Source organism: Saccopteryx leptura, chromosome 4, assembly GCF_036850995.1.
Source record: "Saccopteryx leptura isolate mSacLep1 chromosome 4, mSacLep1_pri_phased_curated, whole genome shotgun sequence".
Lineage (NCBI taxonomy): Eukaryota > Metazoa > Chordata > Mammalia > Chiroptera > Emballonuridae > Saccopteryx > Saccopteryx leptura.
In genome coordinates, this window is record NC_089506.1 from 215,853,069 (window position 1) to 215,870,173 (window position 17,105).

At 48.5% G+C, this 17,105-nt stretch overlaps 2 protein-coding genes across 4 annotated transcripts in view; one reads left to right on the forward strand and one right to left on the reverse strand.

Moving 5' to 3' along the window:
* GTF3C1 (general transcription factor IIIC subunit 1) overlaps window positions 1–12,294 on the reverse strand; it is a 76,468-nt gene extending 64,174 nt beyond the window's left edge. The window contains exons 1-4 of the mRNA XM_066383110.1: window positions 11,948–12,294; window positions 8,006–8,215; window positions 2,852–3,028; window positions 1,840–1,983 (exon numbers count right to left, since the gene is read on the reverse strand). Coding sequence (XP_066239207.1) covers window positions 1,840–1,983; window positions 2,852–3,028; window positions 8,006–8,215; window positions 11,948–12,168 — 752 coding nt within the window. The 5' untranslated portion in view covers window positions 12,169–12,294. The remainder of the gene's footprint in view (window positions 1–1,839; window positions 1,984–2,851; window positions 3,029–8,005; window positions 8,216–11,947) is intronic.
* A 113-nt stretch (window positions 12,295–12,407) lies between these two features.
* The window catches only part of KATNIP (katanin interacting protein), a 198,132-nt gene continuing 193,434 nt past the window's right edge, over window positions 12,408–17,105 (forward strand). For all 3 annotated transcript variants that reach the window (XM_066383111.1, XM_066383112.1, XM_066383113.1), the window contains exon 1: window positions 12,408–12,455. In XM_066383111.1, the coding sequence (XP_066239208.1) occupies window positions 12,449–12,455 (7 nt within the window). In that variant the 5' untranslated portion in view covers window positions 12,408–12,448. The remainder of the gene's footprint in view (window positions 12,456–17,105) is intronic.

A 17,105-nucleotide genomic window follows, 5' to 3' on the forward strand; every position in this document is an offset into this window, starting at 1 on the left:
TTCATTGTGAAGTCAATGTCACAAAAAATGCTTCCACGCTAAAGGCCACCAAAGGAAGCTACTATTCAAGAGAAGCGCTCCTCCCGTGTGTGCCTGGGGGACCCCAGAGGGGTGTGTGTGCAGAAAGGAGCCTCGTTGCCAGCACAGCTGGGGAAGGAGGCCTTGGCCTGACCTGCCTCCAGGCCCAGGGGCAGGGAGGGCTTCTGGGTGGGGTCCAGGGACTGCACACACTTCTCCGTTTCTATTTTTTTTTTTTTTGTATTTTTCTGAAGCTAGAAACGGGGAGAGACAGTCAAACAGACTACCGCATGCGCCCGACCGGGGATCCACCTGGCATGCCCACCAGGGGCGATGCTCTGCCCCTCCGGGTCACGACCAGAGCCACTCCAGCGCCTGGGGCAGAGGCCAAGGAGCCATCCCCAGCGCCCCGGCCATCTTTTGCTCCAATGGAGCCTTGGCTGCAGGAGGGGAAGAGAGAGACAGAGAGGAAGGAGGGGGGGAGGGGTGGAGAAGCAGATGGGCGCCCCTCCTGTGTGCCCTGGCTGGGAATCGAACCCGGGACTTCTGCATGCCAGGCCGACGCTCTACCACTGAGCCAACCAGCCAGGGCCACTTCTCCGTTTCTGATGCCTCTCGAGGAAGGAAAGAACAAATGAGGACACGGATATTTACTGTATAGGAACTAGTACCAAGCACCGTGTCACAGCCGCTATACTGAAGAGCGAAGTGTTGTTCAGGGAGGCGCGGTGACTCTGCCTGCGTCGGGATAGATTTAACTACAGATTCTGACATCATCCGCTGTGCTCTCTTCTAGCCACAGCTGCCCTGTGCTCTTGGTGGGCCACAGGCTACACGCCAGTTGTGAGTTTGGTGATAGATACTTTACCAGTGGACAGTATGACTAAATAATTAAAATGTAATTATCAGAGTATAATTCTCCCCCATGTATTATTTCTAAAACACAGATGTGAAACAAATTCAGCCTGAGATTTCACTCCTGAAATCCTCAGTTAGTGCCATGGGCAGAGGGAGTGCTCGGCTGTGGGTAGAGGCCAGGCCTCTGTCATTTGCAGAGAATCAGTCGGTTCCTGTGGTCCAGGGAAAGGGTCTGCTCACCGCCTCCCAACTCTCCCGGACAGCGCCCACCCCCACCACGGAGGACTGGTAGCCAGGCCCTGGGGCTCACAACTGACCCAAAGGCACTCATCCTAGGCCCTGCACCACCTGAACCCCCCCCCACCCCACCCCCCGGTCCCTGCCCATCCCACAACGGCAGAGATCTCTCTGCAGGGTGGAGGGACACTTCTTTCCCCCATTCCTACGTCAGGTAGTCAGTCACCCCAACAGGGAGGGTTAGAGCCAGAGACTCACTCCCACAGGCCCCTGGTTCTCAGAAGGGAATGTTCTATCAGCTTGATGTATTGCCTGCCTATGACACACAGCTAAGTAGCAACACACTAATCTCTTAGTAGAACCTTACCATCTACAGGCTGATCATGATGGTTGCAGGTCCCAAAACCATGCCATTTTAAGTTGAGATAATTCAACCTCAACTCTGTCACCATAACAAATCAAATTTGATTTATTTTTATTTTTACATTCCCCAAAAACTTTGCCAAAATATGAATAGTCCCTAATGCTGGGCTCTGAAGGTATAGGCATTTTTTACCTTCTTTGCTGTATAATTTCCAGGTTGTTTAAAGGAGCATGACTTATTTTTCATAATCAGAATAGATTATATTTTTTTAGAAGCTGACTTGGTTTGGCCTCTGCTCTTTAAAGACATAATACACAGGGCTGCAATACGGAAGTAGCAGTGCTGTGGTCTCACACACTTACCTGTCCACGTGGAACCGGTTCAGGAGCAGCAGGATGGAGTGCTGCTGGGCTCCGTTGGGCAAGCGGATCACGTGCGACTGCATTGTGATGAGCCCATTTTTGTTCAGAATTTTCCTGTGATAGTGGAGCTTCCCGGCATCCACCCTGGAGGAGAGGATGACTGTCACTTTGCTTTGTCGGTTGCTTTCGCCCACCCATGTCGAGAGCCTCTCACCTGGACACAGACACCAGAGATACACCTGTCCTATCCTGAGAGAACAGTCATTATGAGACAATGGCCTTGGAAAGAACAGCCATGCCCGAGCCCAGGAGCGGGACCCAGAACTCCAGGCAGGCAGGGTGGGGGGACGGGAGCAGAAGCCAGGACAGAGCAGGAAGTGGTGGCCGGGGTAGAAGACAATCAGGAGACTGATCAAATACGAGATCATCAAACATGGATCTCTACTCCTGTGATGGCCAACACTAGGGTGACCATACATCCTGGTTTACCAGATGGCCCCAATTTATGCCCACTTCCGTGGTGCTCCCCCTGGGCAGCTCTACCTTCCACTGTCAGTGTCCGATTTGGACAGTAAGTCATACAGCCACTCTAAGTCTCTTCAAAAAGCAAGCACTGTGCTCCCAGCCCCATGGACTGGCGACTGCTGAGAGGAACAGGGAAGACACGTCAGCAGACTCCTGCTTAGACCCAGGGCATAACGACCAGTGATCCCCATCATTTAAAGCAGAGAGGCAAACCATCCTTTTACTCAGTGATTTTCAACCCTTTTCACCTCATGGCACATAAACTACTAAAATTTTGTGGCACACCAAAAATACATTTCTTGCCTATCTGAGAAAAAAATAAAAGGTATAATTTTGATTCATTCACACCAGTCGGCTACTGTTGTACTGGCTGTTTGTCATTTTTTCTTTGACAATCTAAGGGAAAAGAAATAAATGCCCCTAACTCGTCAGGTATTGCACGTTTTAAAAATAACTGTAGCCCGCTGGTTGAAAACTGTGGCCGTACTTGAACGCGGTGCTGTGGAGGTCCCGCTGGAGCTCCCCCTGCCACCGGGACCGGCCCAGTCGCTCCAGAATGCAGTAGGAGAAGTCGGGGAGTTTCAGGTCAGGGTCGCCCTCCAAGCCTATCAAGGCCCTGTACCGCAGGTCCTGGGAGGCAACGATGATCAGCTTCTTCCCCCACCTGCAAATCAGAAGCAACCACATGAAAAAATAACATTTTGATTTTTAAAAAATTGAAATATAAAAAAGCATAACCATGGAGAATCATCATTTTCTGCTTCATCTTAGAGGTTTACAATTAATCCCCCAAGTACGCCAATGCTGGTCTGTGTACTGTTGCATAATGTTCAGGGTGAGCAGAGCCAATGTTGTCACTGCCTTGTGTAAAGCCCTCCCTGGCCTGGCGAGGCGCTCAGAGCAGAACCCCAACTCTCCACCAGGGTCTGGAATGTCCTCCACACCTTCCCTGCTGGTTCTGACACAGCTGGTTCCTCTTCCAGGCTGCTCTTCCCCAGGGTCTCTGTGTGTGTGTGTGTGTGTGTGTGACAGAGAGAGGGACAGATAAGGACAGACAGGAAGGGAGAGAGATGAGAAGCATTAATTCTTCATTGGGGCTCCTTAATTGTTCACTGATTGCTTTCTCATATATGCCTTGACCGTGGGTCTACAGCAGACTGAGTGATCCCTTGCTCAAGCCAGCGACCTTGGGCTCAAGCTGGTGAGCCTTGCTCAAACCAGATAAGCCCGCACTCAAGCTAGTGACCTTGGGGTTTCGAACCTGGGTCCTCCGCATCCCAGTCCAATGCTCTATCTACTGCACCACCACTTGATCTGATCAGGCCCCCAGGGTCTTCAAGCAACTAACGTGACTGATTCCTTCTTATCATTTAGGTCAGTGGTCCCCAACCTTTTTGGGCCACAGACTGGTTTAATGTCAGAAAATATTTTCACGGACCAACCTTTAGGGTGGGACAGATAAATGCACAAAATAAAATTATGCAACCGGCGTAAAAATTGTGGTATTTTTAAATATAATTGTCGAACTTACGAGACAAGCGTCAAGAGTGAGTCTTAGACAGATGTAACAGAGGGAAACTAGTCATTTTTTAAAACGAAAGCATCGTTCAGACTTAAATATAAATAAAACGGAAATAATGTAAGTTATTTATTTTTTCTCTGCGGACTGGTACCAAACGGCCCACGGACCGGTACTGGTCCACAGCCCAGGGGTTGGGGACCACTGATTTAGGTCACTGCTCAGATCTCAACTCCTCAGGCCTTCCCAAACTCGGTAGCCAGAGTCTATTCCCCACCTCTGATCATTACTTCCGTATTCTTCACAGCACCCAGCACTCTTGGAAATGGAGACATATGTTTATATTTAGACGGTCCTGTCTGTCTCCCCCTCTCCAAACAGAAGTTCTGTAGGAGGGGGCACATTGTTGTTTGTCTACCAGCATCCTCAGAGTGGAGAATGACTTTGGTGCACAGTAGGAGCTCTGTGACTATTTGTTAAGCGAATGAACTAGCCTGCTGAACTAGACAGATAAAGCAAGTAAGTCAAAAACACTGAACTGCATAACCAGTGGACCCATACGTAATCTGCTTAAGACCAGACCTTGGACAAATCATTAGTTTCTCCCACTAACTCGGTGAGTAAAATGTGCCTGTAAAAGAGGCCCAAAACACTCCCTACCAAGGCCCTGAGGTACCCCAGCTGAGGATACCGATTTCTCTGCTGGGTCCAACAGGCTCTGCAACAGCACCGTCTGGGGCAGACTGGCCACTCCACTCGCGCGCACTTAGGGGTCCAAGCCCGGCCGCAGAGGTCCCACGCAGGTGTGCAGGCAGAGAACACACTCACTCACTCACTGACTCCTTGGCATCTAGACAGCCCACTCGGAGGGGCTCCTTCTGCAGGATGACTGACCCAGGTCCACAGGCAGGGCCCACGGGCTCGAGCCCCCACCCACTCCTCACAGCCTGCTGCTGACTGAGCCCGCCCACGGGGCCCGCCCTCAGTCCCGTCACCCGGTCTGCTTGTCCTCCTTCCTCCCCGACTCAGGTGCCTTCGCTTCTACCAGCAACCAGGCACAAAGAAAAAGAGGCTGCCTTCATTCTGGCTTAAAGGTAGCATCTTTCACGTTGTTTGTCACCTATAATTAGTATTCTGCAGAGCTGTGGAGATCTGTGTGGTCCGGCTCCAAACAGAGGTGGTTGGGAACACGTGAGAGTGTGCGCGTCACAAACTTAGAACCTGTGCTCTCTCATCTCAGAGCAGGCTCGGTAAGTTCAATCGGAGGAAACCAGTTTGGAAGAGAAAGTTTGAAAACTGGGGAACGAATTTTCTGTCTTAAAAATATACTCAAATTAGTTTACTGCCCTGTATTACCAAATCTACCAATTGTAATTAGCTGATGCAATGACTCCTGCTTAGCTCAATTTGCAGACTGTGGTCATCACATGGGTTATCAAATACCAATTAAGCACTATGCTAAGAACTAGAGATACCAAGATAAATAAAAATGGTATCTCCATTCAAGAAGCTCCCAGTCTACTGAGAGATCAAGTCAAGACAATGACTCGGTGATTAATGTGATAACTGCTCTGACCAAGAGCAGCTCTGGTGGTCAAGGCTATTAAATGACATGTATGTGGGCCCCAGTGTGACGAGGGCGTGTGCATAGTAATTAGGGAAACTCTCCAAGGAGGCGATTCCTGAGTTAGCAGTGGGCGGGGTGGGTGCAGGGCAAGGAGGTGAGTCTGCAAGGTCCAGAGCCACAGAGGAGCTTGCTTGCTCGGGGGCACGTGGTGCGCACAGTCGGAGGTCTAGGTGCAGTGCAGTGGCAGGCTCGAGAGCAGGGGGAGGAGCGCTCGAGCGGTCAGCGGGAGCCCATTCCCAGACGGCCTCTCACTGCCAGGCTGGGGAGTGCGGTGCAGTGGCAGGCTCGAGAGCAGGGGGAGGAGTGCTCGAGTGGTCGGTGGGAGCCCATTCCCCGACAGCCTCTCACTGCCAGGCTGGGAGTTTAGACTCGACGGCACAGGTCGGGGGTCACAACCTCAAACGCAACAGGCAATCAATCAGTCAACACGCACTTTTAGGAGGGAACTTTGTGCTGGGCATATTCCCGGTCCTGGAGATACAGCCTCCTAGGAACAAGGTGGACACAGTTCTGCTCTCAAGTGTCTACAGCCTGGTGAAGAAAGAGGACCATAAAAAACTTACATGTTTGGTACTGAAAGGGGCAAAGCGATGGTGCCTGGGCACCGGGGGCACTTTCTGAGACGCGGCGCTGAAGGCCGAGAGCAGACGGAGTGGCGATGAGACAGGCGAAAGGAACAGCAATGCCATCGCCCCGAGACAAGACAGAGGAAGCCCGCGTGTTCAGGCTGAAGCACCGTGAAAATGGGGCAAGCTGAGGGGACTGAGGTCAGGCAGCTGGGTCCTCAGGAGCACACCGGGCCACAGTCAGCAGGACAGGCGGCCGCTGGGCCCGGGGAGCTGGGAGGGACATGGCTCAGGCTCTGACCTACACTGCCAAGTGAAAATTCAGTCCCAGTGCGGCTGAACCTTGTGATACTTCAAGAGAGGCTAGAAATTCAGAATATTCAATATTAGCAATGAAATTAAACTGAAAACAAACAAAACACCATGCCGGATAAATAAGGCGTGTCTGTGGGCAGACTGGGCCAGTGTGGAGCCTCTGCCCGAGGGCCAGGGCGCTATACATCCCTATTCCATCTTAAAAACATCATCCGTGCAGCACAGCGGGTTAAAAAGAGGAGAGAAAGCAAGAAGGGAGACAGTCAGCAGACTTCTGCATTCATCTGAGGCCAGAGGGGGGTTGAGGAAAGTTAGAAGGTGGACGCCACAGGACTTGGTGGCCCACTGAACGTCGACGTCACGGAGAGAAGGGTCCACAAAGAGTCCCGTGTTTGCGCCTTACATCCAGGAGCATGGGGTCACCCCGGCCGGAATAAAGAGACCAAAGAGGAAAGAAAAGGGAGAGAAGGCAGGTTTGGGGTACAGAGCTGTGAGTGGCTCTAACTTCTGGGCACACTGGGTAGGGGACAGGACACTGAAACATTACGTGTGGCACCTGGAAGGAGGTCAGGGGACCAGAAAGAGCTGCTGGGAGCAGCCTACATTTCAGGGTTAAAAGGAGGTTGGGACTCTAAAGGAGCTGGTGAGGGTCAGCTAGGAGAATAGGAACACAAAACAGATTAGGAAGCAACAGGAGAAGAACCTTTAAAAGTCCCCAGTGGTGGAGAGGGGTCACGGAGATGACGGGTCTAACACTGTCCTCAGCCTGTTAACAGGGATCTTGGAGGGCAAGATTTGGTGAGGATAGAGGCAGAAATCAGGACCACAACGGGCAGAGGAGGGGCAGGGTGGTGAAGAGGGAGAAGCAGAGAAGTGTGTATTGAGAAAACATGGCTGTGGCCTCAGAGAGAGACCGCTGAGGTTACAGGGGATCTGAGGTCAAGAGAAGGTCCTGCTGTAAGAGGGACAAGTCCCATTAACATGCTGAGAAGACAGCACCTGCAGATAAGTAGACACTAAAAACAGAGGAGCAAGAGAAGCTAAGCAGCGGAGGCAGGAAAGAGTACAAGCATGAGGAGTGCCGGCCGGGCTGGGCAAAGTCAGACCAACAGGAGCAGAGTGAAGAAGGTGGAGGACTGGTTCAGTGTGGGTATGAGCCTTCCGACAGACACTGAGACTGCAGACCAATCATGGTACTCCGACTACACCTTTGACTTCAAAGCAGGAAGAGTGCCATGAATTTTTTCCTTTCTTTCTTTTTTTTAGATGAGAAGAGGGGAGATAGTGAGGCACACTCCCACATGCACCTGGACTGAGATCCACCATCTGGGGCCGATGCTTGAGTACCGAGCTATTTTTAGCACCTGAGGCTGCCAGGCTCAGACCAACCAAGCTATCTCCAGTGCTCTGGGCCATGCCCAAATCAATCAAGCCACTGGCTTTGGGAGGGGGAGAGGGAGAGAAGGACGGAGGGGAGAAGCAGATGGTCACTTCTCCTGCGTGCCCTGAGCAGGAATCGAACCTAGGATGTCCATACGCTGGGCCGACACTCTATCTACTGGGCAGCCAGCCAGGGCCAAATCCCATGAATATCTAAGAGTGAAAATCAGTTACCTTCCAAAGGCTTCCACCATTGTACAATGGGGCTGTAAAGACTTAGTTCTGATGTCATTGGTAATGTTTTTCCTCTCCTTAAAGTACCGGCATGAGCCCTGGATGCCGTCCTTATTCTCTAAGATCATATGAATGGGGTAGACATCCTCCAAAGGCACCGGGTCTCTTTTGGACTCCAAAATTCCAGTTTCCAAATCGATTTCTTCATACCTAAGGAGGAAAGCACAAACATCAAGCCACAGGTCGGCTGCAGAAACAGTAACACTCGGCATGTTCTAAGAACCTCTGTCAGAGAGATCAGAGAGGCAGTGAGATGATTCAGTCTCCTGCCTTGCAAATGCAGATCATCTTGACAAGCAGTGTACTCCGCCCCAGAAAAGAGACCTTTCCAGGAGCCACCAAGTCTACTCCAAAGCCGAATGCTGGAGCCGGAGTCACCATACTGTCCCAAGTCATGGCCTTTTCGTTTCCCTCCCAATCTGGTGCCTAGTTTCCAAACCACCAGGTGTGGACTTAATGATTCAACGTGTCCCTCCTTTAAAGATGTCATCTTTCCACTTATTTTTAGTTATCCCTCTAGTACCTCCATCTGTCTTTATGGTTTCAATTATTACTTGCATGTTAACAATTTTCACCATTGAATTCTCAGTACTTATTGTTCCCTCCCACCCTCCGAACATCTTGTTTTCAATTGTTACTACACACCTTAAACTCGATGAAATCAAAACCGAAGTTACGACTGCCTCCCCCCACCTCCCGCAAGTTCCTCCTGCCCTCCCCGGCACCGGCATCGGCACCGGCACCACAGTAGCCCAGCTGCCTTTTACCAACAGACATATGTTTGACTTAGGTTTTCTTCTTCTTTTTTTCTGTTTTAAACATTTTATTTATTCATTTTAGAGAGAAGAGAAGAGAAGAGAAGAGAAGAGAAGAGAAGAGAGGAGAGAGAGAGAGAGAAGGGGGGAGGAGCAGAAAGCATCAAATCCCATTTGTGCCTTGACCGGGCAAGCCAGGGTTTCAAACAAGTGACCTCAGCGTTCCAGGTCAACGCTTTATCCACTGCACCACTGCAGGTCAGGTTGGGTTTCTTTTTTTATCCAGTTAGCCAAGTTTGTCAAGTTCTCCTTAGAAATCTTGCTCACAAGCTGCACTAGTTGAAGCTACATCTCATACATACTTCTCAACCCTTTCTGCCTTGTCCTCTGTGACCTCTGCACTATTTACCTCCTCCTTCTCAAATCACATCTTCCCCAGCTTCCAGGACACCACTCCCGGCTGCGGCCCTCTCTCTCTCTACCCATATCTTTTCAGTCTTCTGAAGGTTCCTAGTCCTCCATCCACCCTTTAAATGTACAGGGTGTCCGTAAAGTCATGGTGCACTTTTGACCAGTCACAGGAAAGCAACAAAAGACAATAGAAATGTGAAATCTGCACCAAATAAAAGGAAAACTCTCCCAGTTTCATACCTATTCAGTGCAGTTCAATGTGGGCTCATGCACAGATTTTTTAGGGCTCCTCAGGTAGCTATCCCGTATAGCCTCTACAGACTCGTCACTGACTGATGGCCTACCAGAACGGGTTTCTCCACCAAACTGCCGGTTTCCTTCAACTGCTTATCCCACCGAGTAATGTTATTCCTATGTGGTGGTGCTTCCTTATAAACGCGCCGATATTCATGTTGCACTTTGGTCACGGATTCGAATTTAGCGAACACACTGAACTTTCCTCTGTACCGCTCACATCTCGACTGATATGGCTGTGGGCTGCTCCGCTGTATACACGGTGTTATGTCATCATCTGCGCATGCGCACATGCTGCCACATCATCCTACAGAAACTGGGAGGGTTTTCCTTTTATTTGGTGCAGATTTCACATTTCTATCGTCTTTTGTTGCTTTCCTATGACTGGTCAAAAGTGCACCATGACTTGTAGGTGCACCTCGGGGCCGTGTCTTAGTTAAGGCTTCTAATCCCACTCTGCTCTCTCTCGTGAACGAGACTAGCGGACAGCTTTAATTACCGGCCATATGGGATGACTCCACCTATCTAGCTTAGTCTCTCCCTCCGACCTGCTTTCACTCCAGTGAAACCAGACGTTTACTAAATAAGCAGAATCTCCACGTGCGTAACCCAAAGGAACCTCAAACACAATGTGTGTCAGAGCACCTTTCCCACATCCCCCCAACTCAACCACTGGGCCGCTCCTCTGTGCTCCTCCCACAGCGGAGGGCATCGGTGTGCAGTATTCACTCAGGTGCTCAAACACCGGGACCCAGAGGGCACCACCCTTGATTCCCATTTCTCCTTATACTGTACTCCACATCCACTCAGTCTTCAGAGCCTCTTGCTTCTTCTGCTTCCTGTCTTGACTCCATCCGCCTCATCTCTTCCTTCTCACCTCCACTAAGGTAAGCTAAACCGTAACTGGCCGTTCGTGACTGGATTATTACAAATATCTCCGCTTCACTCTTTGCCCTTAATCTAACCCTCCCATCAGAGGCTTCCAACTGTCCTTTTGATAAAGGAGAAACTCTTTAAGTGGATGAAAAGACCAGTGAGGACCTCTCCAGTCCAATTTAGTTAAAGAGAGAGTATATTCTGTAACCAGACTTCCTGGATTCAAATTCTGACTTAAGCCTTCATTAGTTGATGACCTTGAATAAGTCACTTAACCACTTTGGTGCCTCAATTTTCTCTTCAAGAAAATGGGGATAATAATACCTACCTTCTAAGATTGTTGTAAAAATTAAATAACTTGCTATATGTCAGGATCTTAGAATAATCCCAGCTCATAAGCATACATGTGTGTCAACGACTATTCCTCATTCCCTACCTGCAGTCTACAATTCAACCAAACTTACTTCATTTCTCTTCCTTCAGGCTTTTACATTTGCTGTTCTCTGTTCAGAATACTCTGTCAACTGACCACCTAAATCCAAGTCTTGTTTTGGACAGTATGACCTCTGGGAACCTCTTTTCTCCCTCACAATATGGCTTACGAGCAAAGACTGTGAAGACAGATGGCCTGGGTTCAAATCAACACATAGTTACTAATAATCTCTATAACTCTAGATAAATTACTTACTACCTATGACTCAGTTTCCTCTTCTGCAAAATGAGAAAAATACATCTCATAGAGTCACTGTGAGGATGAAGTGAGTTTCATCTTCTGAAGACCCCAGAACAAGATCTTAGATTAGTACCAGTCCAATAATAAGCGCTTGATAAGTTCTATCTATTATTATAATTGCTAAGCTTGTGGTTGTGCAGATCTCACTCCTTCCCCCAGTCTCTTTATTGATTGATTGATTTTAGAAAGAGAGGAAGGAAGGGAGGAGAGAGAGATACATCGATTTGTTGCTCTACTTATTTATGCATTCATTGGTTGATTTTTTTTTAAATTATTTTTTCATTGAGAGAGAGAGAAGCATGAACCCGCTGTTCCACTTGGTTGTGCACTCATCGATTGCTTCTTGCGTGTGCACTGCCCTCGGATGGAGCCCGCCACCTTGGACGATCAGGACGACACTCTAACCGAGTTACCGGCCTGGGCCTCTCTAGTCTTGATCTGAACTACCTTCCCTCTCCCATCGTACCCTCCACTTTAGAGGAAATACTCTTTGAAGCTTGAATAATATCCCTCCAGTCCTGTTCACCATCACCCCAAACTGATACACGGACATAATGGGCCATCACCAGACGACTCCCAAACGCATCAGACCATGACCCCAAACTCCATCAGACGCCTGGGCCTTCCAGGCACGACGGACCCCGAGTCAGCTGTATACAGCGCCCCCATTAGACTCCCGGTTCTCCCACGGCTCCAACTCCTTTCCCCCGCCCTCCTGCCCTCAGAACCTGGTCCCCGCCCAGCTCCAGCAAACCCTGGTCTCTGAGCCTGCCCGCCCGCCTGCCCGCCCGCCCGCAAGGCCACGCCGCTGACCGGTCCTGGAGCTGGAGGTCGGGTCGCTCCCGAGGCTCCTCATAGAAGCTGATGCCCGGGTGCGTGGCGAGGGCCCTCCACAGAAACTCCTGAGTGTAGGGCTCCAAGAGCAGCGGGAAGGGCGGCACTCGCGTCTCCAGACGGCACCATAGCGCGGGCAGACACAGGCCATCAAGCCCCTCCAGGGCCACCTCGTCCAACAACGACTCCAGCGCGTCCATTGCTACTCCGGTTGGTAGCGCTCAGGGCGCCTGCGCACCACGCCACCAAAGTCCCCAGCATAGCACGCCTGCGCACAACCATCGGCAACCTTGGAGGCGGGTCGGACCCAGCCGTCGGAGGAGGAGTACCAGAGCATCTACGTGACGTCCCTCTCTTTGGGGGCGGGCTTAGTCAGTGAAACTCCACCGCCATTGGTCCGGAATCCCGCAGTAACCAGGGGAACTGCAAACAGAGCAGAGGCCGCTTCCGGTTTGAGCACCGGAACCACCGCCTCTAGGGATGTATGGTGAGTGTTAGTGGGCTCCTCCGGGAGGTCGGGCAGTTACTCTCCCATCTCGTCTGAGGCTTCCCCCCACACCTTCCCGGACAGAATCCTAAGCCACAAACCCCTGGACCAGTACTGCCTGACCCAGGGTGATCTCCGATCTGAGGGAAGGGAAGCCTTAGAGTGGTCCGAATGGGGAGAAGAGGCTGGGAGGAGTGGTCAGTATTTGGTCTCTGTCGAGCTGTGGTCCTGTAGGAACCCAGTACTGGCCGGGGGCTCAGTGAAGGGCTTTAGGTTGGGAAAGGAGAAGTAGATGTCTGCGGAGGGGCTTGTGTGTCCTAGGATGTGGACTGTGGGATATAGGAGTTGGTATGGGGGGTAAGCTTCATCGTGGGAGTGCAGGCATAAACTTCCAGAGATCGGACTTGGTAAGGGGGTGGGACGAGACTAGGGAATACTCTCTTCTGTGCTTCGATGTTAATAACTAGTACTGTTCAGTGCCAGGAACTCTGTTAGTGCTGTCAAGAAAAACCTCGCGAAGCTTCATAGTAGCCCGTTGAGTGGAGTGTTATTAATCCATCTTACAAACGAGGAAACTGAAGCTCAGAGAAGTTGAATAACTTGTCCCAAAATCAGCCAGCTAGCAAGGGGCAGAGTGAGAAAAGAACCTAGACACTCTCTCTCTGGAGCTGAATTTGGAGTCTGAGATTTTGAAGGGGCTTTAGAAAGGCCCTTCATTCCAGAGGTTACAAATGCAGATATCCGCAGGGGCAAGTCTAGTGGGCTGGATTGGGCTGTGGCTGAAAATCAGTCCTTCTGAAAGGGAAGCTTCTCACTCAGCTCCAACCATTTGTTTTCTTGGGTGCTTCTCAAAATACCATGAAGGCTGATCAGTCTGAAATCCAGTTGGGGGTCCCTGATGAGGAATTTGTTCCTTTGTGATATCTACTAAATGCAATGTGGAAAAAAAATTTTTTTAATTAACAGTCTGTTAAGTTTTTAAAAGACATCTTTGCCCTTTGTACTTCAGAGGTGCTATAAATGTCATTTTCCAGATTGCCCTGTGGAAAGGTCAACCTAATACTTGCCATAGAACAACAATTTTCAAATCTTTTGGTCTCAGGTGCCTTTATACTCTTACCTCAAAAGAGCTTTCTTTATGTATATTACATCTATGATATTTACCACATTGGCAATTAAAGCTGAGAAAAATCTTAAAACGGTTATTTATTAATTCATTTAAAAACAACAATCCATTATTTCTGAACATAATGCTTTTAATTAAAAACAGCTACACCCCTCCCCCCCACATACACAATTAGTGGGAATAGTGGCATTACTTCACATTTTTCTCAAGTTTCTTCAATGTCTGGTTTGATAGAAAATAGCTAGACTCTCATTTTGGCTTCAGCAACCAGATTATTGTGCTGCTATTTTGGCTGATGTGTCTGAGAAAATCAGCTACAGATCTACATTTGTAACAGGGAATATGTTAATTGCCTTTTATGATAACTGTATATATTCTTCTTGGATACTGTACCAAAACTTAGCAAATTGTAATTGCTCAAAGACTACTCACAGACCCTGGCCGGTTGGCTCAGTGGTAGAGTGTCAGCCTGGCGTACGGGAGTCCCGGGTTCGATTCCCGGCCAGGGCACACAGAAGTGTCCATCTGCTTCTCCACCCCTCCCCCTCTCCTTCCTCTCTGTCTCTCTCTTCCCCTCCCGCAGCCGCAGCCGAGGCTCCATTGGAGCAAAGTTGGCCCGGGCGCTGAGGCTGGCTCTGTGTCCTCTGCCTCAGGCACTAGAATGGCTCTGGTTGCAACAGAGCGATGCCCCAGATGGGCAGAGCATCGCCCCCTGGTGGGCGTGCCGGGTGGATCCCGGGCGGGCGCATGCGGGAGCCTGTCTGACTGCCTCCCTGCTTCCAACTTCAGAAAAATACAAAAAAAAAAAAGACTACTCACAGTGTGGCATCTGAAACCATATTGGTGAATGTTTGTCCTCTGTTAAATTAACGTCCATCTGTTGGATATTTTACCCATGTATGATTTTATAAGTTAGGCATTGGTCATTTGGAAAATGTCACTTCACTGAGTTATTCAAATCTTCTAAATTTTGACTTTGGAAATTTCATTACACAGTATCAAATGGCATATTATTACACGATATATATACATATATTTAAAAAATCACATACATTAATATTACCGCCTGTCTCATTTTTAAAAAAAGAGTTAGAGTGTTTTGGGAAGCTGTTGAACTCAAGGTAGTGGAAACAAGTTTTCTACTTATTTTCACTTGAAAGCTTGAATTTTACAATTGGCAACAAATACTGTCAGTTGTTCTCTTGAAGGGAAAGTGTTACTTTCATAATTGAAAAAGTATCTGCCAAACCACCCAAGTCTGAATAACTATAGTTTGTTCCTTCAAGTAAAAATGACATTCATATTTCTTCTTTTTCATTGGATTTATTGGGTGACACAGGGTAACAAAATTACATGGATTTGGAGTGCACATTTCAACAACACATAAGCTATAGTGGGCTGTGTGTTCCTCACCCAGGCCCAGTCTCCTTCCATCACCGTTTATCCCCTATACCGAATCCCCCCTCCCTCACCCCCTCACCTTAGCACTGCCAACGAGTTCCTTCATTCTCTCTGTTTGTTCTCAATCCCTCTTCCCCTCCCGCCTCTGTTACCCCAACTCCCACTCTTCGGCAGCTGGCAGCCTGCTTTCGAGCTCTGAGTCTGTCTCTATTTTACTTACTTCATTTTGCTCATTAGATCCACATATGACAGAAATCATATGGTATTTGTCTTTCTTTTTTTTAAATTTTATTTATACATTTTTAGAGAGGGAGAGAGAGAAACACAGAGAGAGAGAAGGGGGGAGGAGCTGGAAGCATCAACTCCCATATGTGCCTTGACCAGGCAAGCCCAGGGTTTCGAACCGGTGACCTCAGCATTTCCAGGTCGATGCTTTATCCACTGCGCCACCACAGGTCAAACCATATTTGTCTTTCTCTGACTGTCTTATTTCACTTGGCATAATGCTCTCCAGGTCCATCCACACTGTTGCAAGGGGTAAGGTTTTGTTATTTTTGTGGTCAAGTAGTATTCCATTGTGTAAATGTACCACAGCTTTTTTATTCACTTATCTATTGATGGGCTATTTCTAGATGGCTATTGTAAATAATGCTGCAGTGAACATACGGGTGCATATGTTTTTTCAAAGTTCTGTGTCAGATTTCTTTCAGATAAATTCCCAGAAGTGGAATAACTGGGTCATAAGGCAGCTCTATTTTTAAAAAATTGAGGTAGCTTCATACTGCTTTCCACAGTGGCTACACCAATCTGCATTCCCACCAACAGTGCATGAATGTTCCCTTTTCTCCACATCCTTGCCAACACTTGTTGTTTGTTGATTTATTGATGATAACCATTCTGACAGGTGTGAGGTCATATCTCACTGTGGCTTTAATTTGCATTTATCTGATAATTAGTGACACTGAGCATCTTTTCATATGTCTATTGGCCATCTGTATGTCCTCTTTGGAGAAATATCTATTCAGGACCTTTGTCCATTTTTGGATTGTTTGTTTCTTTGGTGTTAAGTTTTATAACCCCTTATCAGATGTATCAGCACATATATTCTCCCATTCAGTGGCTGTCTTTTCATTTTGTTAATGGTTTCCTTTGTTGTGCAAAAAGTTTTTAGTTTGATGTCTTCCCATTTGTTCTTTTTCTTCTTTTGTTTCCCTTTCCTGAAGCGATATATCGGAAGAAATATTACCACGAGAAATGTCCAAGATTTTACTGCCTATATTTTCTTCTAGGATTCTTATGGTTTTGAGTCTAACATTTAATTTATTTTTTTTTTTTTTTCTTTTCATTTTTCTGAAGCTGGAAACAGGGAGAGACAGTCAGACAGACTCCCGCATGCGCCCGACCGGATCCACCCGGCACGCCCACCAGGGGCATCGCTCTGCCCACCAGGGGGCGATGCTCTGCCCATCCTGGGCGTCGCCATGTTGCGACCAGAGCCACTCTAGCGCCTGAGGCAGAGGCCACAGAGCCATCCCCAGCGCCCGGGCCATCTTTGCTCCAATGGAGCCTTGGCTGCGGGAGGGGAAGAGAGAGACAGAGAGGAAAGCGCGGCGGAGGGGTGGAGAAGCAAATGGGCACTTCTCCTGTGTGCCCTGGCCGGGAATCGAACCCGGGTCCTCCGCACGCTAGGCCGACGCTCTACCGCTGAGCCAAAATCTATTTTGAGTTTATACTTGTGTATGGTATAAGAAGGTAATCTAGTTTCATTTTTTTGCATATTTTTATCTGTCCAATCTTCCCAACGCCATTTACTGAATAGACTTTTACCCTATTGTATGTTTTTGCCTCCTTTGTTAAATAATAATTGACCATAAAGGCATGGGTTTATTTCTGGGTTTTCTATTCTGTTTTGTTGATCTCTGTTTTTAATCCAGTACCAAGCTGTTTTGATTGTTACGTCCTCATAGTATAGTTTGATATCAGGTAGCATGATTCTTCCAACTTTTTGTTTTTTTCCTCAAGATTGCTGTGACTATTTATGGTCTTTTGTGGTTCCATATAAGTTTTTGAAGTATTTGTTCTAGTTCTGTCAAATACACCATTGGTATCTTGATAGGAGTTGT